The sequence below is a fragment of the Colletotrichum siamense genome (genome assembly GCF_013390195.1).
Source record: "Colletotrichum siamense strain Cg363 chromosome Unknown KSG_Cg363_contig08, whole genome shotgun sequence".
In the NCBI taxonomy this organism is placed as follows: domain Eukaryota; kingdom Fungi; phylum Ascomycota; class Sordariomycetes; order Glomerellales; family Glomerellaceae; genus Colletotrichum; species Colletotrichum siamense.
In genome coordinates this window covers 440,112-466,645 of record NW_023501021.1, presented here as the reverse complement: position 1 = coordinate 466,645, position 26,534 = coordinate 440,112, and the positions used below count along the sequence as shown (strand labels likewise).

The following is a 26,534-nucleotide window of genomic DNA, read 5'->3' as shown; positions in this document are numbered from 1 at the left end:
GTGAAGAAGATGAGGAGCGACTGATAAAGGAGCTGTCTGTTCCCTCGTAATTCTAGAAGATCCTGCATCTTTCATCTCATCGTGTCGTGTGCCGTTGAAACTCAATTCGAAGCTCCAACATCACCCTCTGGACAATCATCAACAGGGCCGGTTCCCATAGTAATCACCGCCAAAATGCCGGCCATCTTTGCTGACCAGTTCGTCGCCCCTGTCGCATACATATGTGCTTCTCGAGACATTCATAATTCATACTCACATTCTGATGACAGACTTCTTCCCGTCGGGAACGAGCAAATGATCAAGCTCGACGCTTCGATCAAGGATCAAGAAATCGCACAGCGCGAGGTCCCCAGCACCGCCGACTGCGCAACCCACCTCAGACTTCTCGACACATTCGTCGCGCTCCGCAGAAGCGTCGAGCTGCTCGCCGACGAGGCAGACCTCACCGCCGTGCAAGGCTGGGACCTGTACTGCAGACGCGCCGTCTCCCGCTTCGAGAAATGGTCCACCAGCACGCAGAGAGGGCAACCTCCCGTCGACGTCTTGATGGCGTGGCACGCTCTCATGCTGCACCCTAAGGCGTACGCCAGGTTTATTGAACTTGGCGGCAGTCTCGGCCTGGACGGCCTGGACTGGACTGAAGTCGTAAGTTCACGCACTTGCACAATTCCTGACTCGAGACCGTGAGTCGCTTCAAGCTTCATCTGTGCTGACAACTGACACAGTCGAATGCGGTCGACATCGACATCACCTTGTCGGGATTCCTCGATTTGATCGAGGCCGACGGCACCCTCGAGTCTCTCGTCGCCGAGGGCCGTCAATCAACCGGCATCTTCAACCTCAAGAACCCAGCCGGCACGGTCCTCTTCTCATACGACCTCTCCGCGGCGATTAACCGCCAATTCGACTTTTCTACAAAGATGTCCCGCTACGCCTGGCTGCGTTCGCCCACCGCAGAGGCCACCCTCGCACAGTCCGTCGAGCGTTACCGCAACTTCTTCCACCTCATCGGCGCGCACCCCGGCACGGTGATGGTCCCGACCCTGGACATCGACCTGGTCTGGCACACCCACCAGCTCGCGCCGCTGCGGTACCGCGCCTACTCCAAGAAGGTGGCCGGCCGCCTCATCGACCACGACGACGAGATCAGCGCGGACAGGTTGCAGGAGCTGTCGACGGATATGCAGGGTCTTTGGCGCGAGGAGTTTGGCACTGAGTACCACGCCTGTCTCTGCTGGACCTGCGAAGCAGGCAGGGCCCACGTTAGTGTCGACGCTGTTGAGACTAGGTTGCGTGATGAGGAGAGGCAACGCGAGCTGCTTCCCCTGGCAGACCTTGCCTTCCCTCGCTGTGCGGACTGCGGCAACCATCCCACATCGTGCTGTCCCCCGAGTGATGGTGCTGAGTGCGGAAGCGGCTGCGGCGGAGGGTGCGGTGGTGGTTGTGGAGGCGGTTGTGGAAGCTGTGGTGCCATGAAATAATTCGGGAGAGTCTTGAAGCATACAAGCAAGATATATCAAGAGGCAAAACAAGCAAAAAGATATCGAGTTGCCTCGTGCCTGAATCGAACAGGCGATCTCCTCATTACTAGTGAGGCGCTGTACCACTAAGCCAACGAGGCATTTGATGATTGTTGAAGAAGTTGGTGAAATCTGTCTACTTGAAGCGTCTCGAAGCGAGATTTTGTGGGTGAAGGGGTTGATGTTGACCCACATCATGTCTTTGCCTCTGTGCGTCTGCCGAACAACCCATGTTAATCCACGTTTTATGTTCCTTTCTTTTTTCCCGCTGAAAATGGGCAGCCGCGGAAACACCTGACTCGTTTTCGCATTACGAGAACGCCAGATTGAAAACACATGGGATGCCCTTGCCAGATGGCCAGCCTTCCAAGACTTTTCACTCTCTTTGAGTTTTTCTAGCGACATTCGATCTCCGTTTCATCAACACAGCAATGCCCACCGGCCAATAGGGGTGCCACGAATGGTCAGCCGACGGCGCGGCGAGTGCTGCAAAGCTCCGAGAAAAAGGGATGAACTCCGTGTTAGCATAAGTAATTATAGATGAGAGGTGGGATCGTGGGTGCCGCTAGGCGTGGTCTGCGCAGGACAACCCGGTTACCCGGCCTCCTCGGGGACCACGTAAGGCGCGGCAGCGGGGCCGGCCCTATCGGGCTCACCGTTTTCTCGGTCCCACCCGGTGGCCGATGCCTCGGATGTTCTTCTTCAGCCCCTTTGCCCCCCTTGCGCCAAGGACTGATATATCCTCTTTTGTTGTGGGCGGCCTTAGATCGTTCGATATGTTGATGAAGCAACAAGTCTTATAAAATCTTTATTGCGGCCTCGACCAACGACAGTCCCTCCTTTTCGGATTACCACTTACACCAAGTACATCACTTTCGTTCATCACCAGGCACAGTAAGCCACCACTCTCGTTGACGTGCTTTACACATCACACTCTTTTTCTCCGACCCTCCTATCCCCCCCAAACCGCTGAAAACATGCGTGCCTCAGTCATGGTCGCCGCCGCAGCTTGCGCCTCCTCAACCAGCGCTTTCGCGGTCCCCCGCGACGAGGACCCTAACTTCGCCTGGCAGGCCCCCGACGCCGCGGCCAAGCGCTCGCCGTGCCCCATGCTCAACTCCCTCGCCAACCACGGCTACCTCCCGCGCGACGGCAACGCCATCAGCATGGACAACCTCATCTCCGGCCTCGGCAAGGCCCTCAACTTCAACGAGTCCCTCGTCCGCACCCTCGGCACGCCCGCCTTCGCCACCTCTACCACCGGCGACGCCAACACCTTCAACCTCGACGACATCGCCAAGCACAACGTCATCGAGCACGACGGCAGCCTGTCGCGCGCTGACTTCGCCGTCACCGGCGACGCAAAGACCTTCAACCAGTCCGTCTTTGACGAGACGTACGGATACCTGACCGAGGGCGCGGCCGCGACGGAGGAGAAGGTGAACGTGGCGACGATGGCGACGGCGCGCAGCAAGAGGATCGCGACGGCCCAGGCGACGAACCCGAGTTTCAACTTGACTAGCAGCCAGGTCACCGTCTCATTGGGAGAGTCTGCGGTTATCCTTGGTACATTGGGTGGAAGCTTCTCCGAGCCTGCTGCGCCGTTGGAGTGGATGAAGATTGTCTTTGAGGAGGAGCGTCTGCCATTCAAGGAGGGCTTCAACACCAGCACTGAGGTCATTACCACCGCTCAGGTCCTGGGGCTGTCGCAGCTCATTGCTACCAGCAGCACCTAAGTTGGCGGAGGCTACGTTGGGTTCTTTGATGTGTAGATGAGTAAAGAAAAAAGAAATTTCACGGCAATTCCTTGTCATTCCAATTGACCTACAACGCATCTGATGATGATGCGAAATATGCAACACTTGATATAGGCTTTGGTTCCATATGATTAGGTTGCTCGACGGGATAGGGTAGTAGCCACGGGAAGCTTGGCCCTGCAACTCCAAAATAAGCATGCATTTGGAAAGAGGATACAGATGATTTGGGCCAATTACGCATTGCATCCCTGTCGCTGGAGATCAGCGAAGGGTCATATCCTGAGGTGTGTAAAGAATAGACTTTAATTCGAAATATAAATCGTGCTATGCCATGCCGACTCCGGAATAACGCTTCAACCTTGAGAGCAAGATCATCTCGTCATATGCTCAAATTCCAAATGACCATGAGTTCCTCCCCACAATTCTGCTCTCATGATTCCGACTCGATGGTCGCAACGGCGTCAACGCCCAGCCATACTGGTCCCGCCCGTATGCAGCCACCACCGGCGTTGCTTTGCCATGAATTACCTTCCACCACCCTTTTACAGAAGTCGATCCATGGCGACCTCTACGGCATGAACCTAAACCATATCCCAAGCACCTTCCGATCCATAGCCCTCGAATCCGCTATCAGACGCAGAGAGATCGCCGCCCTTAGCGGGCTCATCAATGTCCATGGCGTCGAGGTCCTCATCATTCTCGTTGACAAGCGTCTCTGAAGGCGACAAGGGGTCCGTGGGCGTAGAAGCTTGTGCCATGGTCGAATTGTGGGGGAAATTCGAGTTGTTGACGGTATGTCTTTGATCTCCAAGGTAACGCTCTGACCGAAGCTGGGCGTTCTGCTCTTCCAGGTCTTCTTTCTCTCGAATAAGGGCCACGATGAAGGCATCCTTGGTGGCGTTTCTGCGCTTGAGCTTGTCATTCTCGTTCTGAAGCTTGATTATTTGCTCCTGATCGACCTCTTTAAGCTGCGCCAAGTCGTGGTTCTCGGTAGACAGATGACAGACCTCAGCCTGGAGCCGACAGATCTCGATTTGGTCGATCTCGTTCATTTCGGCGGGAAATGAAGGCCGATCGAGGGTGCTCATAATGGAGGATGGGCTAGAAGGAAGCGAAGAGAATGTATCTTGAAGAATAAAGGAGGGCCAGCCGCCTTGATTGTTGACAAAAGTTGAGGGAAGGCTTTGAAGCCCGAGAATGGGTTGTGGATGTGATGCTTTGGTACTGTTCTTTTCGTGAGAAGATGGAAGAGAGGTTTCTTTTGTAGTAGAAAAGGGGGTGGTGATGGAGCACTGATTTCACACGACAGACTAGAAGCAGGAACGTGGTACGTCTTCCCCGTTCAGGAAGCCCCAACTGGTTGCGATGACTCTTCGGAGAAGAAGGTGGAAAGATAAAGAGCACTCACTGTTTGTGGTCTTCAAGCGGCGGGCATGACTTCATGAGGTGATTTCCCTCAGTTGTATGAAGCTGGGAGTTCTGATGAATCTCAAAGTTAGCGGAACATATTTTGAACTAAGATCGTCTTAGTGGTAGGTGTTGTTAGGTTAAAAACTCTTGTTGAGTCTGCTCCACAGGCTCTGAGCTGTGAGTGGTCGTGAGAGGGAGGGACAGAGTAGCAGAGGTAGACGACTTCGACAACCTTAAGTATACTCCAGGACTTGGTAAGAGCGGCGACTTTGGCGCTCCTCTCCCCCTATCCACGTTCAGATGACATGATGGGTGGTGAGGTTCCAGGAGTCATGTGAAGCGAATAGTACCCAGATTGATATGGGATGAGAAGTTAGAGGGTAGAGGGAGGTAGTCAGGAGACCTCTCCTACCCGAATACGTTGGAAAAAGGAAGGTGGAAGAACTCGGGCCTACCTGGAGTTTAGTCATTATTGGAAACGTTGAATGATGAATGAAAACAGTCTTGATGAGATGGAAACCTCATTAGTAGGACAGCCTATATTTATACCCAGACGAGAACACTTGTTCTTCATAGAAAACCATTTGAATACGGCAAACAAGAACCGGTTCCTGGGAACAGGAACAAGATATTTGAAAACCAGAATTGAATTCTAGATGTGCATGCACCTTGGCGCTGCACCAACTGCGCCTCTAAGCTTGGCATAATCCATGAGGGGGCATGTAGGGTAGCAATGGAATATGATCCGAGTTGTGTCTGGCCTCGGCAAAGAATCGATAGAACTTCGATTCAAAATAAATTAAAAATCAATGACTTGACTTCATTGTCATGTGTGCTCCGGCAGAACTATGACGATGTACAAGTATCTGACGATATTTGGCGCAGGGAGGACTTGGTTTCCTTCTCATCAACATGGCGGGCGAAAACGACGGGGAAGGAATTGAGCAGCACGGTTTGTGAGTGACAAAGGGGGAGACTAAGACGGCAGGAGGAGAAAAAAAGGGGAGAGAAGGAGGAAGAGGGGAGGGAAGGGAAGGGAAGGGGGAGACGAAGGGCAGAGGAGAAGGAAGACAGCGAAAGAAGCACAGAGAACTGGAATCGGATTCCAGATAGCTTTTCATAAGTCTGAAATTGAGAATTTGCCAGCGGCGGCTAATGCTTGTTGGTAACTCGCTCTGTGTTCAAGACCTGTTGGAGCCTGACGGGGGTATGGCAAACATGGCTTAAGAGATTACATAAATGTCTCGAAAAGTAATGTGGTACCTAGATAAAGACTAATAACCGTAAGGGATAGCCGCCCTAACTTGTTGCTACTTGGACGTGTTACAGCAACCTTTTTAGGATTGTCCAGCATTTCGAACTACTGCTCAGACTAGACAGGAAATAATGCATATAACGCAACAATGACTGTTTATCAAATAATTTGTCGTTAAAAACTGTGGCGAGATCGTTCAGATCCCATCGTTTGATGAGATTGTAGAAGTTGACGTCTGAATGCCTGCGTACAATGTCTCCTGCAGAGCCGAACGAGACTGGTAGAAGTTGGACAGTTGCTGTCGAGTGTGATGTAGCGAATTGATCGAACAAGCAAGAAGCTGCGTTTTCGAACGAAGAAAAACTATCGGTCGAGTCTTGCGACAGTGTTTCAGCAAAGGATAGCGCAACAGTCGAGTTACCAAACAATCAGAATCATCCACTGTGAATGTGCGGAAAATGCTTCAGCCGCGACCGATGTTTGAGAAAAGCCGCTGGTCTTCCGTTGGTTCCCTCTAAATCATGACGCGCGGCGTGTCTTCGTTCGAATAGTCTCGGATGGAAACTCTTATCGACTCAATAATCACCACCCCCTCCCCTAATTTTGCAAAGGCTGAAGCGCAACCAACGTTAATGTTTCCGATCCATCTAATGTGCTCAGAGGAAATGTGGAGTTTTCTTCTAGCTTTTCTCTTTGTAGGGAACCGCTGAATAGGGGTTGCAGTTAAGCATTTTCAGGCGGAAGACTCTGCAGCCCAGTATCAAATGATGCATCCCTTCATCTTTAAGCCAAACCTTCCAGCTCATTGCCTCCATGACTCAATCTTGCCATGTAGGGTGAGCAATTCGGAATACGTATCGTAATTGAGAAGTCCGAATATTGAAGGGACGAGGTGGTGTGACGAGTGAGGGAGGGCGAAGGATCATATAATACCCAACAGCATATTAATAACGTCAAGTTTAAACCCACTAAACTTTAGCTGTCTAATAATGAGAAGCATACACTAATGAAAGGCGGCCGGCGCATCCAATAACACTATAATCGATAGGGTCCAAAGTCCTTGTATCCAATACCCTTAACAAAGGTCTGCAACCATGGGCCCTGCGTCTTCGCCTCCGCCAGCTCTAAGAAGAGTTTAGAGTGCGCCTCTCCATCAATCTTGAAGGCCGCCGAGCCGTCTGCCTTCCGCTCATCAATGTAAAAAAATCTGCAAACTCTTAGTCACGTCCACACAGAAAGTAAAGCAAGGTGGTGAGAGCCTACTTGAATCCCTTCTCGTTATATTCAGCGGCAGCAGCCATCATCATGTGCGCAGACGCCGATTTGCCAGCGCCCGACTCCAGGAACTGCGGGAGGGCTGTAACGTTAAGGATATTCCCCGTAAAGAAGAATGTTCTTGGAGCATCGACAGGCAGATCCGCAAAGCCAAGAACGGCCTGTTGGGCTGCGACAAAGACACTGGTGTTGTTGACGGTCATGTCTCGCTGGAAAGAATCTAACGATATAGCAAAGGGGTCGCCTGGAGGAGAGAACGTAGCGGCGCCGGCTGTGAAACCTTAGCAGGGCATCCAGCTTGAGTCCTTTGGTGCTAAGACGTACCGTTGTAGATGACTACGCTTGGGATCCCCAGCTCTTTTTTGACCTTTCCAAAGGCTCTGACAACATCCTCAGGGTTGGCGAAGTCGCTTTTGATGTTGAGTTGCTCATCTGTGCTGTCTGCCTCGTCTAACGACCGGGCTGCGATGGCAACCTTGTAGCCTTTTGAGGCAAAGGCCTTGGCAGCTGGTATGCCTACCTTGGGCCCGGCGCCGAGGATAAGAACGACAGGAGACTTTTCGGGCATGATTGGAGATGTGAGAGAGAAGTCTGACGGTGTGCAGTAGAATAAGAAAGCAAGAAGCAAGAAAGCAAGACGCCTGTGTCTGTTCTATATACGTTCATTTCTGATTGAGACAAAGATCGGGACTGGGGGTTGAAATGCGCAATCGGTAATCGTTCAAGTGATTCAAGGCGGCGCTTCTTGTGCTAGTAGCGTTTGTAAGCATGCAGAATTCGCTGCTTTGGATTTGTGCTGCTTACAGCGGTTCAACTCCTAGGCCTATTAAGGATGCAAGCCAATCGCGGATCGACCAGTCAGATTCAGGGATTCATTGAATAATCACGGACCCGGACCCTTCGGAGGATCCGAACTTGCATGCCTGATGTCCAACTCCGTTCATCGCCAATGGTAGTCTTGTCTTCGAGTCCTCCGCTCCGGCTGACTTTCTTGACTTGTGTTTGTGTAAGCTTGGACATTTGCTATGCATTGGCTCCTTGAGTGCACTCGGTCGAGATAGACCTCCTGCGTAGCATTGTCAACACTTGCTACCTTGCAAGCCCGCACATGATGTGTATTATATACTTTCAAAAGAAATAGCAGTCGAGTTCATCGATATACTTGGGACTGCCGGATAGGAGGCGGTGATGCATATAAAACGAGATCAGAAGTCCGCCCCGTCTCGTGCTTTGTTTTCCATCAACCACCACATGAAGGAATTCGCAAGCTTTCACCATACATACCACTCCAGAACAACCCGATACACCTCATTCAAAATGGCGGACATGAAGAAGATCAAAGTCTTGGGAGTCCATGGCCCAAACGCTGGCAAGGTCATTGTCCTCTGCGAGGAGCTCGGAATCCCATATGAGACGGAAATCATCCCCCTCAACGACGTCAAGAACCCCAAGTACGTTGCCATCAACCCGAACGGCCGGCTGCCATCCATCCAGGATCCCAACACAGACCTAACGCTGTGGGAGTCCGGCGCAATCATCGAGTACTTAACCGACACATACGACAAGGCTCACAAGCTCAGCTTCGAGTCGGGCACAGCTGCGGCCTACCACGCTCGTCAGTGGCTCTTCTACCAGACCACCGGCCAGGGACCATACTACGGGCAGGCGATGTGGTTTATTATTTATCAACCACTTCCCGAGGCGCGCGAGCGCTATGTCAAGGAGGTTAACCGCGTGACCGGTGTTCTGGAGGGACATTTGGCAAAGCAGACCCCTGACGCGGACGGCAACTCTTGGTTCTTGGGCGGGCGGATCTCGTACGTGGATATCGCCTTCTTTACGTGGCAGCACACGGCCTCGCCGCGGATCCCGGACGTCGAGTTCAATCAAGATGAATTCCCGTACGTCAAGAAGTGGCACGACAACATGCTTGCGCGCCCGAGTGTGCAGAAGGTCCTGAAGATCCAAGAGACAAAATAGGTCTTGGTGACTCATTGTTGTGGGGGGGGTCTTTCTATCTTGCACGGGCGAGTCACTGCTGCGAGGGTGGGTAGAGCTAAAGAGAGGCTGTTGTTGATTGTACCTGTTGGAAATAGAATCAGATCATCTGTGGAAAATTCGTTTGCCGTCCGTATATCTTTCGTGTTGTGTATGAGTGTATTTTGGGGGTTGATGGTGTGAAGTCGGCCACTTCTATACCTACTGAGTTATGAAATAGTACTATGAATAGGTAACTCTGTATTGTACGCCCCCCTGCCCAATATTTCACGTTACCATGTTTCTTTGCAGGCACAGACCGAACCTCAATATTGTTTCCCGGTTCGTAATAAGTGGTTGGGTCACGAGAAGCCAGTCCAGACATCCTGAACATCCCGCAGGACGGCACTAGGCTTACAGCATCCATCCTGCTGCTATAGGCGAGCTAGATCTCTAATATAGTCTTATTTGTAAACAATCGCGCTGAAATAATTACGCAAATGCTGCTGTATAACGTCCCACACCTACTTCTCAGCCACCCCTATATTTCAGCTACCTACTTTTAATACCTTTATATTTATATATATTAACTTTAACTAATATTTATATATATTATAATACTATAATAATATAACTTTTACTATTATTAAGGTTTTTAAACTTACTAGATTTATTTATATTATTTTTAAGTTTATTTACTTTAATTTAAGCTTTCTAAATAGCTTTAATATTAATAAACTTTAAATTTAGGTTTATTTTAACTTTCTTCTATTTCTTAGTTTTATTAGTATTAATTTCTATTTATAATACTTTAATTTTTTATTACGCTACTACTAATTATTATACTTTTTTATTAAAGCTTTTCTAAACCTTTTAAAAAAGTAAGTACTATATATATTTATTATTATTTAATTTACTAAATAGGTTAAATTAATCCTAAAACTTATTCTTTTTCTTAAAAATTAACTAAAAAACTACTAATATATTTACTACTTATTTTTTATTTTCCCTACTATTAGAGAGCTTTTTATAAACTTAATTAGCTAGTTTAATAGGAGTTAAAGTATTTTTAAATATTAGAGGACTTATAAAAGGTTTAGTTATATTAATAAGCTATAAACTAATTCATTTCTAACTACTAATAATATTCTTATTTATTAAAGTTACTTTATATATTTTACTATAATATATAATAAAATTTCTCTTATTTATAATTATATTAGTATTTTATTTAGTTAGTAATCTAAGTTTTTTTTTATATATTACTTTAAGAAGTTTAAAAATTAATTAATTAAGTAGCTAAAAGATATATAATATATATACTAATAAGAAAAATAAGTATATCTTATTCTTAAAATATATATATATAAAAGTAATAGTTTTATAATTTCTATAACTATTTAAAATTAATAATTTAACTTCTAAAAAGTCTTTTAGTTAAGTTAAAAAAATAAAAACTTCTATTAATTACTTAATAGTTATAAAGTTTAAAGTTTATTTATTTTCTATAACTATAAACTTCTAAGATTTATATAGTATTAGATCTAAAAAAAACTATTACTATTAAATATTTTTATTTTTATATATAATAAATAGAAGTAATACTTTATTAGTTATAGAGATATACTTAATTAAAAATATCTAAGTATATAATTTAAGTTATTTTTTATAAATAAAATAAGTTTCTAATAATCTAAAAATAAGTTTATTTAATCTTCTACTTTTTAGAATATTAATCTTATTTATATTATATTAATTAGAGGTTTTAATAGTTATAATTTTAAGTATAGTAAAGTATTTAAATTATTACTTAATTATATTAATTAAAATTCTATTAATATATTAAGAATTAATTACTCTATTTTTTTGGATTTTTATAAATAGGTTTCTCTTAATAAAAAACTATATTTAGTTTTTTTTAAAAAACTAAAAGTTTTTATAAATTTATAGAATATATTTAGTAAAATTTTTAAGTTATTAATAAATTAAAAGTAAGTTTAAAGTAATTTAAATCTAAACTTATTTAGCTAAGTAGTTTTCTTAAATTATAAAAAACTTTTATAAATTAAAAAAAGTAATATCTTTTACTTAAGTACTATAAATTTAAAATTAAAATATTATTCTAAAAATATTATATTATAATAAAGTTTTTTATAAGTTAGTACTAGCTATAATAGTTTTAAATACTTAAGAAACTTTATTCTCTATATACTAATATATTTAGTAATTATTATATTTTATAGAAAAAATAATAATAATTAAGTAAAAATTAGTAAAGTTATTTAAGTTTAAAAATAGTAGTGAGCATTTTCGATAAAGTATTTTAGGGTGGCTGAAATGTGGGGGTAGCTAAGAAGTAGGTGTAGGATGTTACTCTAGGCGGAAAAGATAAACAGCCTTGTTTGCCTCGTTGTGTAAGTTGGTGCAAGTATTATGCATTCGCCTGAGTTCCTCGGACCTTGCGTATGTTCTTGGATCCTTGGCAAGCGTATCTAGCAGATGTAGAAATGGCTTGAGGAGATGGAGGTCTGAGAATACGCTCGGCGATGTCGGGTTTTGCGTTAGATTGTAGAGCATGCTGCTGGCTGCAGCAAAGAAAGAGTGAAGAAGCATCCTATAATGAGTCAAAGAAAGGACACAGAACGGTTGTGGATTCTAAGAGATTATTTACCAGATGCAGGAGCAGTCTTCGTGAGGGATGGCTTCAATGAGACGGATCGCTTTGCGTGACTCAGCGAGGCACAAACTGCCTGGGGGTAAAGATATTCCAGACCGGCCGACTTCTTGGTCCAAGGGAGATCGCGCCGTCAGGGATAAATGGCGATCAATCATTGTCAGACAATGAATATATGTGAGTCGTAGAACCACCTTGTGGATCATGTCCCCTGCGACTTGGGATCCTGAAGAAATCAGAAAGTCTTCGGGGGGTTCCAGCTGCGCACTGGACTTCCAATAGGACAACACAGAACTTAACTCTTGTGCCGCAATTGCCCTTTGTGCCTCCGTTTGTCGTCCAGCCCGGATCGAGTACAATTGCTTGTACACCTGACCCTGAATAACCGCAAGTCCTACGCGATGGTTGAAGAGTTCCACGTTACATGAGTCGAAGTTTGTGTTTGATGGCAGTCGGACATCCATGTCATCATCATCTTGGCCGAAGGGTCGACAGGTCCGTAGACTGATATCCTTGTCAAGGACGTATACCTTCCAAAACACCCGTCTCCGTATCTCCGCTTGTTTCTCAGTGAGACTTGGGTCGGACGCCTCTCTGTGCAGATTCAGAGCCTGTGCCAGGCGTAGGGCGGCGGCGACGAGCATCGAGGCCGGCTCCGGATTCGGGGTCCCCTGAAGAATGCAAGCCATACCAACCAGAGCTTGGACGGCAGAGATGCTAGCGACGTTCAACTCGGAGACGACGCTCAGGGCGTTTTTCATGTAAACACCCGCTAGATTATTCTCATGCGCTGGGTTCGATGTGCGCAGGCCGCGGAGACGATGAGCTATTGACAGCACGACATTGAGACACGCCCACCAACTGGCATCTTCGGGGTTGGAAGTCGAGTATTTGAGGTGGAACTCTCTCAAGAAGTCCTCTTCGTCAAAAAGCGGAAGGAATCTATTGTAGTTGTTGAAAGTTTCCTGGACCAGCTCCAGAGCGACTGCCTTTGAGGGAAGCTGCCCGTGCGCTGGTAAAGATACTGATCGTGTCTCTGGAGCAAGATGAGGCCATGGGCTGCCAGCTACAGGGTCAATTACAAAACCATGAACGGTGGAAAACTCGGGTTGGTCGTGGTTTTGTGCGCGCAATGCAACGTCAAGATCAAACTCTTGACTACTGGTGTGTTTTGACGACGGAATATGTGACTCGCTCATTGGAATCCATGAATTACTTTTCCTCGGGGATGTGATCAGTGCCGCTATGTTGGTTGTTACTGCGGAAGTTGTTTGCTCCTCACGCGAACTGTTTCCAGGCACAGTGGACTTATCTCCGTGAGACTTGATGTTCTCTAGTGCTGAGAGCCTTTCTTCGAGCTGTGCGATGTATTTGAAGCTGCGGAATGTTTAACAGGCGCAAGCTATATGAGCTAGAGTAGCAGACTAACCCAGCTGGTCTTCGAGGCTTCCTCTTCATTGCAATTGGCGTAAAATGACACCTTGTGCGATATTTGGTGCACTGAGCGCATCCTTGCGTGGTAGGTTCACAGCGGATCTTTTTCTTGCGGCACATGTCACAAGCCTTATTTTGTAGTGTCAAGAGAGGCGACATGATGTTAACTCTTCGGGTCAACTTACACGAACAATGGCTTGCTGGCCCCATCCCCCAAGACTAGGCTGGACCCTGGAATCCGTTTGTGACTCCATGACCTGCTGTGCAACGGTCGTATCTACTCGCGAGGCTGCAAGAAGAATCCTCAAAAGGCTTGGGCCTGATTGCTTAACTACTCAAAAGCAGCTTCGAGAAACCTGGTGGAGCAAAATGTTCTAAGACGGCACTCGATCAGTTGTCAAATCTCATCCCATTTGACGTGATGACCAGACAGCAGCAGATTGATTATAAATCAATTTCTTTGCCAATCATCAGCCTTGGGTATAGTAAGGGGGCTGACAATAGGCTCACGGGTACCCGTGGAAATGACTTTGTAAGCAGATTTGGCACACATATCTTTAGCCAATCGGAGGCTTGAATTGGATTTAAGCTGTCCTTGATTTCACAATTCAACCACGATGCAACCTCCAGGCCGACCCGCAGCATACAACGCCTCTTGTTTGGCATTATCTCTCTCGACTCGTTTCCAGATGTCTCCCGTACCTCTTCCGCTATTCAGAAAAGGGTCTTCTCCTTCTTCTGCAACGACAAGCTTATCAACCCGTTGCTGTTCAGCTCTATCCCAGAGCGACTCGCCTGTTGGAACCAGGCAGGGTCTGACAAACATGGCTAGAGACATTGAATGGCTGTTTCGAAAAATACTAACTAAAGAATAACAACCCAGCAACTCAGAACCCAGGTGAACACAAACATCTCCTGCTAAAGTGCGGTTCAGCGTATCCGGTTTTCTTGCCACCAGCTTTCCGGGGTACGCCAGGGCTAGGTGCCGAGAAAACTGGACCAGCCCGAGGTGCGAGGCCCGGAGCTTGGGATCGGAACTGGAGGGGCTCCGGAAAAGATTCGGGCGACATGGAGGACTCAGCTCACACGTTGTGGCACGGGAATAATGGGGCTGAGCGTCTTGTTCAAAGGGTGTGTTGGCTCGCATGCGCCCAAAACCTTCCAACATGGGTGGCTTCAAGGCAGCCAACCGCCAACAAGCGCCAAGTCCACATGTTACCCGGGTTGTTAGCCCATGCAGCACCTATTTCAGTTAGGCGGCAACATCAGGCTCAGCTGAGAGGCGTTGAATCGTGGCCGCCATTTCTGGCGAATCGTTTGGAGAAAGATAGGCAACAGCACTAGATCTCATACACGTGCTCCCGAGTCTGCCACCGACCCGTGTGCGCAGCTCAAAATCCCGACCTTTGCGTCGCCTCAAACTCTGGCGGTCAGCTTCTACATTACTAGTCATCATGTCTAAAAGCCGTCAACCTTTCAACCGTGACCGTGATAGTAGCTCAGAGGGCGAGCCTGTGAGGTCGATGTCACCGGCCATAACCTCAACCGATGGCTTGAACCTTGGGCTGGAAGCCAAGGTCAGACCCGTAACCCCCTTAACAAATTGCGAGAACTCCGCAAGTATCTGACACACCGAATAGAAAGGGAACGGCTGGCTCCGCAACAAAGTCGCTCCGGCGATGTGTTATGGTATCGCTACCGTGGGTCTCATTGCTGTTGGTCTTCCGGTGCTGATTTCGACGCCGGCTATTGGTGTGGCAGGAATCGCGACACACTCTGTAATTGCAGGTCAGCTTCAACCGCTCCACAAGCCACTGCTCTCATAACACTTGCCTTCGCAATTCCACGAAAGAATGGGCTTGAAGAGTACTGGCTTAAACATGATATTAGGCACTGTGGGACACTACGCGTTCATCTTGTTTTGCAGTGGTGCGGGCGCCGCGTTCAACATGGCTATTCATCCTTGGATGAGGACCAAAATGGGAGTTCCAGACAAGGGACTCTGGTACAGATTCGTTGGGAATAAATCCAGCTGTAAGGCAGGGCGAAGCGGCCGCAGTGAGGAGTAGTACGCCACAGATAGTATTGAGGCGACGAGCACCTGAACGGATGTTGCGGACACTCATGACACCCGAAAGGGCGGGTCTCAAAGTTCATGAAGATGGTGCTAGATTGCGGACCATGACTATGCGAAATTATATGTTCTAGTAAGGTTTGTCCTAGCCAGTTTGGACGCACTCGACGGGAGACTAAGGGTCAATCAATGCTTGGCAGTCCTGTGTTGTCAACTTGGTTATTAGGCTGTTGCACATCTCTCCGTCCTTGTTGGAGTTTACACCATTGGCACCACCGGCACCGTTGCAGATTGGTGCCTTCATCTACCGTTTCTTTCCGTTGACAGCTGCAGGAGAACCGCGATGGGCCCTTTTGAGGGTCTCGTCCAACGAGAGCACCAGTACTGTGAGCGTGGTCAGTCAAAATCTCACGTACCCGGAAAGGGAGGCTTACTCTTGAATGGGGCTTGCTGTAATTGGCGTGGCGATCGTAAAGGCCAAGAGCGCCAAGGTGATAATTTCACATTTTGAAACATTTTGATCTCTCACAGATGATGCAGAAAGAAACGCCGAAGATTGAGATGAATCATAAAGTCAAGATCCATTCGCTTGAACGGCGGTAACAGCTTAGCTATTCAAACTTGTCAGACGGAGATCTACTTCATCGTTGCCAACTGTTGAAACGCACCGTTCTCGGAAAGTATGATACAACTAGTCATCGAAGTAGCGTTGACGGGCGTTGTTAAGTCGCAGCAAGGACATAACTAGAGACTTAAGTTGAGCCTAGACACTCGAAGGCCACCAATCGACCCGCGCTTTCGCACCTCTATGCGGAAGCTATATAGGGAGGCCTGTGGCTGCACCAACCCTAGGCCTCACTACTGCTAGACGTCTCAGCTTCTCAAGTTCGTCTGATGCGTCTCAGATTGCCAAGGGTGGCAGCCGGTCTCCAGCCGTAACTGACTTGTTATCGACTCATCACCCAATGAAGGTTCAAGCAGGTTGTCTAATGTCAGTAGAGTTTGCTTTCGGCGTTGGGGTAGAGGGAAAATGTGGGCAGATTCAGCCTTAAGGTTCTCTTCGCTGTGGAAATACCCTCGTCGCAACCAACCTACAACGGTATATTATCCAAGTGGGTTTACCTGGAGGTTCTTGATACGAGAACTTACGAGTAATAGGACCTACGAGTAATAGGCAGCCAAGCCTTCTTAGAGCCTTATCTCAAAAAACCACCAATGGTAGACATGTGTTGACTAGGCGTTGGCACGTTGGTGGTGAACAGACAACGTTGCTGGGCTGTTTTACGCCCCCGACAGAGTTTAGGTTACCGGGAAGACATACATACCCGTAGAATCGCACACCTTTAGAAGTGGTCACGCAGACCAAAAGATACGGCTCAATTGCGAAAAGGACATGCACCTTGACGGCTGTTTTGACTATAAGTAGTGGCGATGATCACAGCTTGCCTGCCAGAAATCTTGGACCTCACAACAACCTCACAACTTCAGCCGTTCAGTCTAATACGCCAACAAAATTCACTACCATCTACCATGCGTCCCACTACCACTCTCGTTGGATTGTTGTCCGTGGCCTCGGCCGCCATGGCAATGCCTACCCTTCCCAAGGAGCCTGTCGCCGCGCTTGTCGCCGAGTCTGACACCAATGAGCTTGCAACTTTGGGCTTGTTTGGTGATGTCGATGATATGTTTGACCTTCCTTTCAAGATAGGTCGAACTCTCTTCAAGCCTTTCACAGAAAAGAAGTTTGCCACCCCTGACGGGCGGCGCATGAGCTTGGTGGAGCTACTCATAGAGAGGATGGAACGTGAAGTCGCGGAACAGGAGGCCGAGGGTGCTGATGGAAACAATCCCACTGAGCCTGGCACCGAGGACGCGCCTGCCACCGAGGGCGAACCTGCCACCGAGGGCGAGCCTGCCACCGAGGATGGTGCTAAGGATGACGCCGATCTCGACGCCTTCTTGTCCATATTCAAGGGGCTTTCAGAGCAGGCTCCGAGGAACGACTAAACTTAGTCCGACACCAAGGACGATGCTGAAGATGACGGCGAGCATATTTATTGTCTTGAAAGGTAAATGCCAGCCAGTTCTCTAGAAGCTGAGACGAGATACTGACTATAAACTTAAGTCTTAGAACCAGCTCTCAAGGATCCAGAGATGGATGTATGGTTAGATGATAATTATCTCAGGCTTTGAACAATCGATAGTAAGTCTGTTTCTCCAATCTCGCTCAAGGTCTCGCTGACTCGATAAAGAACTTTCGCTCTTCTTCAGTGCCGTCAGGTCTTCTTCGTCTTTCAATCATCATCACATCGAAGCCTAGGTTCACTATTTAGAGGCATTGGTTGAAATGACATCAGCTTCGACGGCATCAGTTGTAGTGAAGTGATAGTGATAGTAATTAAATTTACTATGCAGTTTAAAATGCTCTGACCCATGGATATCGAATGTGTCCGTCATACGTCGGCCTATTATAGACGGCGGTTCTTTCGAGGCCCTGCCTGGTCGTGTTTGCAACCAAATTAGCTCCCTGTGTCCAGGGACGCGTGACGAGCATCTTCATTGACGCTTAAAGTAGACCAAATAACAAGGGCAGGTAGCCGGTGAAAAGAGATGTGATCAGCTTGGTTGCCGTTCCGCCACACTCAATCTTCTTCACTGCATCGCAGAGCCAAGATACTCCAGGTGTGTCACATGTGGTTTGTGTGAAGTTGACCGACAGACATGTGATGGGCAAGGAGAAGAAAACGTACACCAACAGCCAGATGGCGAAGTAGAATGGTACGGCCGAAACAGTGAAGAGAGCCCTTGAGCGAGACTGCTTGGGCAGACGCAGGTTGAGCATCTGTGCTTCCGGAGGTAAGGTGAATGTCAATGGATCTTGATCCCAATCGGCGGTGATCATCTTGTTATCGGAGTCCATTTTGGATCTTGCATCGGTGTTTTCATTTTATAACTCGAAACTTGGTGTAAGCTAGGCTTGAAAAGTTTGATGCGGAGAACCGTGACGTTTTCGGGCTGTGGGGAGCGACATATTTATATTAGTCAGGGACGCATGTGCGACCGGCTATGATTCACTGCTTTCTACATTTTCCACTCCATTTTGAAAGGCTAGAGTCGTCAGGGAAGCGTGAGTCACTACTCGGATACCTGCATGAATCACTGGTTAAGGTATTTTTTGGCCGGTGGCATCAGCTTTCGAAAAGGCAGACAACAAGAACCCTTCCCCGTGATGTTGCAGACATTCGAGTACTTGCGCATATATTTAGATATGATGGAGAATTCAAAGCTCAACTCGTTATGAAGTTGAGGCAAGTGCTTCCATCAAAGTCAGCTTACCCAGCCGTGATGCTTGTTACGACTGGTTGCTTATGGCAACAATTTCCAACATCATGACGGGAGTCTCCCTCCAATACTTACCTATTTGCTCGCGGCTGGAACCTACATGAGGCTACCATAAGATATAGCCCGGCTAGTTTATTAGAAGCTAGCTTTGTGATATTCTGATGTTTGTTAACCTCTGTTCCGAAGAAGAGGCGCATGTCGGACTTCACAATGCCGTTTGTGTCCGTCAGTGGGGACTCTCACCGGGTCTCCCGAGACTGCCGTGGACTGCGGACTCTGGATATCTTCGACCGTTGCCGAACATGCAGAGAACAAGGGCAAGTTGCAAAAAGGCGGAGTAAAGATCGATGCGCTGTTTGCGTAAATGTTGCGCGCGGGCTTCTTACACGTCGGCATTATACACTTTGTAGCTTCGTTTACAATATCATTGAGATGCTTGCGTGGACACCGGCAAAGACATCTCCCGGGCCTTGAGTACCTTAATGTTACTCAGTTGCGGGCTTTTAAAGCACGGACTGCTCCGGAGCCGTAGACTTTGCGACTCATTATGAATCATCATGGCCTGTGGAGAAATGGCGCGTGGTACAGCACTCACGACTTCATCGACAGAAACGAGATTCGACTTTAAATGCATTCAAAATGACTGTGGAGGGCCTGTTCCTCAACATTGTAGCAAGCAAGAAGCTTCTCGATTCATCCTGACGTCTTGATATCACGCACATTTTTAGCACCCTCCTCGAAAACTCCTATCCAAGTTTCCACGGTCCCGAACCACCAAACATGAAAGCATTCCGATTCCACGGAGCCGACGCGGGTCTCCGTCTCGAGATTGTCCCGGTCCCCACTCCCGGCCCCGGCCACGCTCTCATCCAAGTCAAAGCGGCCGGTCTCTGCCACTCAGACACACACGTCCTCCACGGGGGCGGTGCAGCGTGGATGTGCGCACTTCCAGTCACTTTAGGTCACGAAGTCGCTGGTGTGATCACCTCCTTTGGTGACGACCCCCCGCCGTCTTCACACTTCAAGGTTGGCGACCGCGTCGCCGTCGCCTGCGTCGGTCACCCCATTGACGAGCGCAACTTCCAAGAAGCTCTCGGCGTCGGTTGTGATGGCGGCTACGCCGAGTACGCTGTTGCACCGCTCAAGAATCTTGTCAAGATCCCCGATACTGTCGACTTCGCTTCAGCCGCGGTCGCCACGGACTCTATTGCAACGGCCTACCACGCTGTCGTCACAGAAGGCGCTGTGAATGACCGTTCAACGGTCGCTGTCATCGGTCTAGGAGGCCTGGGGCTGAACGGAGTTGCCATAGCCGCTTTAAGAGGTGCCAGGGTCTTTGGTGTTGACATCAACACGTCGAAATTCGATCAAGCTCGGTCGCTCGGCGCGGTTGATTGCTCCACCAGTCTTGCGCAGTTCTCCAAAGAGAAGTTTGACGTCATCTTGGATTATGCCGGCGCTCAAGCAACTGTTGAGGCGGCTGTATCTACAGTGAGACCTGGTGGATGCGTTGTGCTGGTGGGTCTGGCGTCCGAGAAGATTCAAATCACAACAACGGCGATTGTAACGCAGAACATTTCGCTCAAGGGTTCTACAAGCGCAAGCATACCAGAGTTCCGGGAGGTGCTTGATTTGCTGGCTTCTGGAAGATTGAAACCTCATGTGGAGGAGCTCCCATTTGAGGATGTTCCTAAGGGATTGGAAATGCTGGGCAATGGTCAAGTTAGTGGTCGGCTGTACACCGTACCGAAGCCCGCTGGCGATGATCTTGATAGTTAGTTGTACGCTAGAGGCCGGTGATGGCATTGAAACCAAGCTGAATTCCGTTGACTTATCACACAGACTTTGTATGGGCTGCGCATCTAATGTTAACTTACTGCAAAATCGTGTCAGTAGTACGGCGGATGTATTATCAACCGGGATCACTGGGCACTTTTAGGGACCGAGGCGACTGCATGGTACCTCATTCAGGTACGTGCCCGAAAACTCGGCCGAGTGGGCTCGTTTAGTGTTATCAAACTTTTGCTATGATGACTGCCAAGTTTTGTAACAGCCACCATCGTCCGAGCCGCTCGTTGTTGCAAAGGGAGCATATCATATGTACGGATAAAAGAGAGACGAACATCCACCCGGGGTCGGTCCGCGGATCGCGGCCTGACAACGCACCACCAGCGAGCCTGGCAGCGCCAGGGTCCAGCTGTTCGTGGTTAGATTACGCTTAACCAAGAATGCAATGCAAGATGTGGTCCCGCGCCCCCGCTGCGGCAAAAACAACCTCTGAAAGGCTGGGAGCAATACGAGATGATCGTCGCTGTTCAACCCACGTTTCTGGTCGCCCAATGCAACGACCATTACTGCGGGAAACAACGTTGCTCTCAAGGGACCTATCGCAGTGACTCGCAGTCGCTCGGTTTCTTTCGCTTTCTCATTTTGCCTCCCCAGCATCGTCATTAGCTCTCCGGGTGCCTGTCAAACTTCGCTTGCGGCTCCAAGATGCCGCCTGGCTGGGCGCGCTGGGCCCGAACCGTAGACTCCTTTCATCTTCACCGGGTCCAAAATGTTTCCTGATGAACATAAGAAATCATCAATCTAGTCATGCCAGTTGCTATTTCTGGACATTCTCCGCGCAGTGGACCCCTCCAAGCCCTCGACCGGGTGACCCGATGCTCTTGGCCTCGCATTCGGAGGCGGTGATCGTTGGCCCCCGTCGGAGTTTAGTACCGCGGCCTACCTACCGGACAGGCATTCCCCACAGAATGGTTCCCTCCCAAGTGACGGTGACGTCGAAATCATCAACCTCACCTGTACGACGACCGCCCTGCCCGACTTGGCGAGGATGCCTGCATCTATCGTAGCTGTGTATTTTGAGTATAAAGGACCGCAGGCCAGCCTCTCCTAACAGCTCCTCTAATCATCTCACTTCACGATCTTACTCATCACATAATCTCACCTGCTCAAATATCTTCAACCAACACAACCGAACATCACCAAAATGCAGTTCTCTCTCGCCACTGTTGCCGCCCTCTTCGGCGCCTCCGCCCTTGCGGCTCCTGCTCCTCAGGCCACCGACGCTCCCACGCCGTCCGAGAACATTGTCATCAACGACTTCTCCGTTCGCAAGCAGGTGAACGGCACCCTCAGCTACATCAGCTTCACCCTGTCTGGCGATGATGCGACGGACCTCGCCTGCTCCGGCGCCAACCCCGCGCTGCCCTCCGAGGTCATCACATGCGGCGAGTCCAAGTACCGCTTCACCCTGAGAACGGGTGCCGAGTCTGAGTTTGCCCTGCGCATCTACCACGAGCTCGGCCTTGCGTAAGTTTTTCTCTCGATTTTGGGAATCTGGCGGTTCATTAACTAACATGACCGCATAGTGTCGGTTTCTGGGGCGAGGGCGATGTTCCCGCCTACTGCCATGCTGGCGGCCTTGGTGACCTGCTCTGCAACCAGGTCAACGCCCCTGCGACGATTGTCATCGACAACACCCCTCCTCCCGTCAACCCTTAAATGGAATTGAGGAGAGAGCTGGAGAACGAATTAGTACATAATGTGTAAAATTTCTGTAAATAATTTGCGATGCCAATCGCTGCTGCAAGCCGTCGTGGCGCCAGCAATAGACTTGTTCAAAAGTTATCCAATTTTATGTTGCCGTGGCGCGGGTCTGTTGGGTCGCCTTGAGTACGTTGATTGAGAGAAGATGATGCGATCAACCAATTTGGGTTTAAAATTGACGCAAGCACGTATTGTTCGGTATTATTTGATGGATATACTGGAAGAACCAGTTGCGACTAGTGAGAGATCCAAAGCGAGCTCATAGCATAGCTGAACCACCTGCATCCAGACAGAATCCAGTGATCATCAATTGGGCTGCGCTGTTGAACCTATGATCAACCCGAAACTAAGGGGAACACGCATATTATGAGCGGAATATACTAGAAAATAAATTCAGAGCTGGGATCTTGGACGATGGAAAGCATGGTTGATGCTTTTGGACCGCCTGCAACAGTCCCAGCTTGATGCTCAACGAACCTCACTCGCCTCGGTCAGCGAAGGTGAGCGAAATCCGGCGAAGATGTAAAGCGCACAGGCCATGCTTGGTGGGGCAGAGAAGGTACAGTCGGGAAAAGGTCAGTCCTTCCGTGGTGGTTGCCCGCCTTACCTAATCCGGGTACCTGAGCACCTAAGGTGGCCAGGGTGAGGTAGGCACGAGCATCTTGCGTAGCTGTGGTAGCCTCCCACCAAACACCCATCAGCCTCGCCCATCGATCAACAATCCCACGACCCTCCATCACGACACCCCGCGAAACCCGACCTCACCCCTCCCATACTACCTCCCACACACAGCAGCTCGACCAATTGTCAAAATGTCCGAAGGCGCGCTGAAGCCCGAGAAGGACTTCTCGAAGGAGACCGACAAGCAGATTCCGGAGGCCGAGAAGCTCGCGAAGGTGGGCGGCGTCGAAATTGCCGGCATCTGGAGCTCTTTCTGACTGACTTTTGTTTGCAGAGCGATATCTCAGCTGCCATCGAGAAGCTTAGTGTGCTGGAGAAGCAGACCCGCCAGGTCAGAACCCCGCCTCTCCCTTCGCCGACGTCACCAAGCTAACCAGCAGCAGTCCTCAGATCTTGCGTCGACATCGCGTATACTCATCGCCATTGTCACGATTGCCAAGGATGCCGGGGACTGGAGCTTGATGAACGAGCAGGTCTTGGTTCTCTCCAAGAAGCATGGCCAGCTCAAGCAAGCTATTACCAAGATGGTCCAGGCCGTGATGGGCTTCCTCGACTCTACACCGAACCTCGAAACGAAGCTCACCGTGATCGAGACTCTCAGGACGGTTACTGAGGGCAAGATCTTCGTCGAAGTCGAGCGTGCGCGCGTCACCAAGATCCTCTCCGACATCAAGAAGAAGCAGGGCGATCTGAGAGCGGCGACGGATATCCTGTGCGAGCTGCAGGTGGAGACCTTCGGTTCCATGGACCGTCGGGAGAAGACCGAGTTCATCCTGGCACAAGTTGCTCTCTGCATCGAGAGCGGCGACTGGACCCAGGCGGGCATCCTCAGCCGCAAGATCAGCACCAGATACCTCTCGCGAAAGCCTAAGAAGACTGCCGAGCAGCTGGAGAAGGAGAAGAAGGAGCGTGAGAAGAAGAAGGCAAGGGGCGAGGAGGTCCCCGAGGAGAAGGAGGACGACACGACCGACCTGAAGCTGCGGTACTATGAGCAACAGATCATCCTTGCAAAGCACGATGACAAGTACCTCGATGTCTGCAAACACTACCGCCAGGTCCTTGACACCGAGGCTGTCGAGGAGGACCCTGAGAAGCTTCACCCCGTAAGTTATTGTGGCACTGAAACTGATGATCTGTTTTCTGACTATCTTAGGTTCTGCAACGCATCATTTACTTTGTGATCCTCGCTCCCCACGACAACGAGCAGCACGACCTTCTCCACAGAATCCAAAAAGACACCAGAGTTAGCCAAGTCTCTGAAGAGGCTGAGCTCCTGAAGCTCTTTACCGTCCACGAGCTCATGCGCTGGCCCGAGGTCTCCAAGAACTTTGGCCCGCATCTCTGCGAGACGGACGTTTTCGACGCCCAAGCAGGCCAGTCCGGAGACGAGAAGGCGCACCAGCGCTGGCAGGATCTCCGCAAGAGGGTGATTGAGCACAACGTGCGCGTTGTGGCCAAGTACTATACCCGCATCCAGATGAAGCGCCTGACACAGCTTCTGGACCTCACCGAGGACGAGACCGAGAAGTACATCAGCGAGCTCGTCACCTCCAAGACCATCTACGCCAAGATCGACCGCCCCGCGCGTATTGTCAGCTTCGCAAAGCCCAGAGACGCGGACGACATTCTCAACGAGTGGAGCCACAACATGAAGAGCCTGCTCGGCCACCTGGAGCGTATCGACCACTTGATTACCAAGGAGGAGATGATGGCCAACATCCAGCCCAGTGGAAGCTCCAAGTCGAGCAAGGGAAAGGCTACCAAGGCGCATTAGAACGGTTCTTACGGTTACCAGGGACGGGGATATGGCGTGTAATTGTAGAACACTAGAGGCAGGCAATGAACAAGACTGGGACGCGTAAAACGGTTTCGGTCTATGCTTTGATGAAGCTTTGCGTCTATGTCTATAACGTGATCTATCATGTCCTCGTGTGTTTCTAATGCCCATCAGACCTTGCTCTTCGCCGCCTCCTCGTCCGCAATCTTCTTGATAAACCCAATCAGCGGCATAGCCCACTCCTTGGAGATGGGCACGTAATGTCCGCCGGGATGGACGACAACCATAGGCTGCTCGCATCTCTCCACCAGTCCCTGACTCCTCGACTCCTCAACGACAGTGTCCAAGCTTCCCAGGAAATGCAGCGTGGGCGTCTTGATCTTCGGCTCATACGCCCACTGCAACTCCGGAGGCGGCGCAAAGAAGCCACAGTACATCACCGCAAACTTGAATGGCTTCCCGCCATTGGCCTCCCGCAGCTCCTGCACCCAGGGCCGCATCTCCTCGGGGACATCGCGGTGCGGCGTCTCCAGCATGGCGGTCAGCAGGCCCGCGAAGGCGGCGCCCTGGCTGAAGCCGACGACGCCGTCGACGTTGCCGCCCGCCTCGCGGATCGCGGCGGCGACGGCGCGCACGCCGGCGTCGAGGTAGCGGTAGGTGCCCGAGGCCTCGTCCTTGCGCCACCAGGCCCAGGCGTCGAGCTCGACTTCCTCCTCACCGTCGGCCGGGGGCTCGTAGCCTGGGATGTCGCGCGGAGAGAGCTTCGTGGGCCCGGTGGGGTAGATGAGGGCGGTGGCGAGGTTGAAGGGGGCGAGGGATTTGAGGATTAGTTTCTCGAGGGCGCGGGTCTTTGAGCGGAAGAGGGGGCCGGATTGGGTGTATCCTGGGTGTGTTAGTGATGGGTGGTTGAGAAGGTGGGTGGCGGGGGGTTGAGTGGTTTGAGCCGGGGTTGATAAGGTGGTTTAAGAGGCTGGTGAGGGAGATGTAGGGGAGCGGGTACATATCTTACCGTGAAGCATGAGGATCTTGATCTCCTTCTTTCCGTTGGGCTTCTTTGCGGCGCCGTTTGGCGGGGGGTTTGTTATGGTGGACATTTTGCAGGTGAAAGTGTGGGCGAATAGGAACGGCTGCTGGGAGGTTGAGGCAGGTGAGAAGTTTGGTCTATGAGAAACAAGTCTACTATTAATGCGAAGTTGAAGCGGGAGCCTCATGAGAACATCTATGAGCAGGCTGAGAAATGTGTTGGTGAAGTCAAGTTTGTGAGGTGAGAAGGTGGGTTCTGACAAATCCACCGCATGACTCTACGCCGAAACATGCCGAACGGCGTGAGATAAGTTATCTGATCGAATACTCAGACAAACAGTCTATTACTGCGAATAAAACATGGCACATTGAATGTGAACTTATTGCCAATGCCAAGAGGAAAACTGCAGCTCATGGCCATCTGGGATGGGATGCAGGCTCGCCGGGGTGAGTCTGATGACATCACGTGATATCCGCTCCGGCCGTCCGGGCCCCTCGATGATGTCCGTTGCCCGGAGCGTCCTCCTGCATGCCGAACGGATCAATCGGACATGCCCCGGCCTCACGGTCGCTTAACAGCGCTCGTCTTCTCGGCGGTCCTCTAGTAGGCTTCAATTCTCGCACTCGATTGAATCCGGCCGATGCCCGATATCACCGAGCCAAACATCCCCGCGAAGCACCAATCACTTGGACAAAGGATCAAATAGGATTAGTACAACAGCTCAATTGACTCCCGAGCCGTCAGTCTATGGTACAGCGTCCGTAAAGTACGCGTCTGGCGGG

The 26,534-nt window shown here is 49.7% G+C and overlaps 13 protein-coding genes across 13 annotated transcripts; 8 read left to right on the top strand and 5 right to left on the bottom strand.

Moving 5' to 3' along the window:
• Positions 1-174: 174 nt before the first annotated feature.
• GRDP1-0 (Glycine-rich domain-containing protein 1) lies at positions 175-1,481 on the top strand (the record flags this gene model as incomplete). Its single annotated transcript, XM_036643604.1, has 3 exons — positions 175-197; positions 270-645; positions 726-1,481. The coding sequence occupies 3 exons, from the start codon at positions 175-177 to the stop codon at positions 1,479-1,481; spliced, it is 1,155 nt and encodes a 384-aa protein (XP_036490189.1).
• Positions 1,482-2,497: 1,016 nt separating this feature from the next.
• On the top strand, positions 2,498-3,256 carry CGCS363_v011754 (putative sterigmatocystin biosynthesis peroxidase stcC; the record flags this gene model as incomplete). The annotated part of the gene is made up of 1 exon (XM_036643603.1): positions 2,498-3,256. One exon carries the CDS (start codon positions 2,498-2,500, stop codon positions 3,254-3,256), a length of 759 nt encoding a protein of 252 aa, XP_036490188.1.
• Positions 3,257-3,858: 602 nt separating this feature from the next.
• Positions 3,859-4,365, bottom strand: CGCS363_v011753 (uncharacterized protein; the record flags this gene model as incomplete). The annotated part of the gene is made up of 1 exon (XM_036643602.1): positions 3,859-4,365. The coding sequence occupies one exon, from the start codon at positions 4,363-4,365 to the stop codon at positions 3,859-3,861; it is 507 nt and encodes a 168-aa protein (XP_036491154.1).
• A 2,612-nt stretch (positions 4,366-6,977) lies between these two features.
• Positions 6,978-7,785, bottom strand: CGCS363_v011752 (Glucose 1-dehydrogenase; the record flags this gene model as incomplete). Its single annotated transcript, XM_036643601.1, has 3 exons — positions 6,978-7,149; positions 7,206-7,488; positions 7,542-7,785. 3 exons carry the CDS (start codon positions 7,783-7,785, stop codon positions 6,978-6,980), a joined length of 699 nt encoding a protein of 232 aa, XP_036491153.1.
• A 749-nt stretch (positions 7,786-8,534) lies between these two features.
• gedE-0 (Glutathione S-transferase-like protein gedE) lies at positions 8,535-9,197 on the top strand (the record flags this gene model as incomplete). Its single annotated transcript, XM_036643600.1, has 1 exon — positions 8,535-9,197. The coding sequence occupies one exon, from the start codon at positions 8,535-8,537 to the stop codon at positions 9,195-9,197; it is 663 nt and encodes a 220-aa protein (XP_036490193.1).
• A 2,664-nt stretch (positions 9,198-11,861) lies between these two features.
• On the bottom strand, positions 11,862-13,067 carry fsdR-2 (Fusaridione A cluster transcription factor fsdR; the record flags this gene model as incomplete). Its single annotated transcript, XM_036643599.1, has 1 exon — positions 11,862-13,067. One exon carries the CDS (start codon positions 13,065-13,067, stop codon positions 11,862-11,864), a length of 1,206 nt encoding a protein of 401 aa, XP_036490192.1.
• Positions 13,068-14,756: 1,689 nt separating this feature from the next.
• Positions 14,757-15,128, top strand: CGCS363_v011749 (uncharacterized protein; the record flags this gene model as incomplete). The annotated part of the gene is made up of 2 exons (XM_036643598.1): positions 14,757-14,879; positions 14,943-15,128. The coding sequence occupies 2 exons, from the start codon at positions 14,757-14,759 to the stop codon at positions 15,126-15,128; spliced, it is 309 nt and encodes a 102-aa protein (XP_036491296.1).
• Positions 15,129-16,957: 1,829 nt separating this feature from the next.
• CGCS363_v011748 (uncharacterized protein) lies at positions 16,958-17,383 on the top strand (the record flags this gene model as incomplete). Its single annotated transcript, XM_036643597.1, has 1 exon — positions 16,958-17,383. One exon carries the CDS (start codon positions 16,958-16,960, stop codon positions 17,381-17,383), a length of 426 nt encoding a protein of 141 aa, XP_036491242.1.
• Positions 17,384-17,942: 559 nt separating this feature from the next.
• On the bottom strand, positions 17,943-18,296 carry CGCS363_v011747 (uncharacterized protein; the record flags this gene model as incomplete). The annotated part of the gene is made up of 1 exon (XM_036643596.1): positions 17,943-18,296. The coding sequence occupies one exon, from the start codon at positions 18,294-18,296 to the stop codon at positions 17,943-17,945; it is 354 nt and encodes a 117-aa protein (XP_036491297.1).
• A 1,202-nt stretch (positions 18,297-19,498) lies between these two features.
• ADH3-1 (alcohol dehydrogenase) lies at positions 19,499-20,497 on the top strand (the record flags this gene model as incomplete). Its single annotated transcript, XM_036643595.1, has 1 exon — positions 19,499-20,497. The coding sequence occupies one exon, from the start codon at positions 19,499-19,501 to the stop codon at positions 20,495-20,497; it is 999 nt and encodes a 332-aa protein (XP_036491243.1).
• Positions 20,498-21,710: 1,213 nt separating this feature from the next.
• Positions 21,711-22,225, top strand: PEVD1 (Effector protein PevD1; the record flags this gene model as incomplete). The annotated part of the gene is made up of 2 exons (XM_036643594.1): positions 21,711-22,033; positions 22,093-22,225. The coding sequence occupies 2 exons, from the start codon at positions 21,711-21,713 to the stop codon at positions 22,223-22,225; spliced, it is 456 nt and encodes a 151-aa protein (XP_036491298.1).
• Positions 22,226-23,082: 857 nt separating this feature from the next.
• On the top strand, positions 23,083-24,725 carry Psmd12 (26S proteasome non-ATPase regulatory subunit 12; the record flags this gene model as incomplete). Its single annotated transcript, XM_036643593.1, has 4 exons — positions 23,083-23,166; positions 23,226-23,282; positions 23,335-24,054; positions 24,105-24,725. The coding sequence occupies 4 exons, from the start codon at positions 23,083-23,085 to the stop codon at positions 24,723-24,725; spliced, it is 1,482 nt and encodes a 493-aa protein (XP_036491299.1).
• Positions 24,726-24,898: 173 nt separating this feature from the next.
• dfr1 (Dihydrofolate reductase) lies at positions 24,899-25,822 on the bottom strand (the record flags this gene model as incomplete). The annotated part of the gene is made up of 2 exons (XM_036643592.1): positions 24,899-25,611; positions 25,738-25,822. The coding sequence occupies 2 exons, from the start codon at positions 25,820-25,822 to the stop codon at positions 24,899-24,901; spliced, it is 798 nt and encodes a 265-aa protein (XP_036491300.1).
• Between the last annotated feature and the right edge of the window lie 712 nt (positions 25,823-26,534).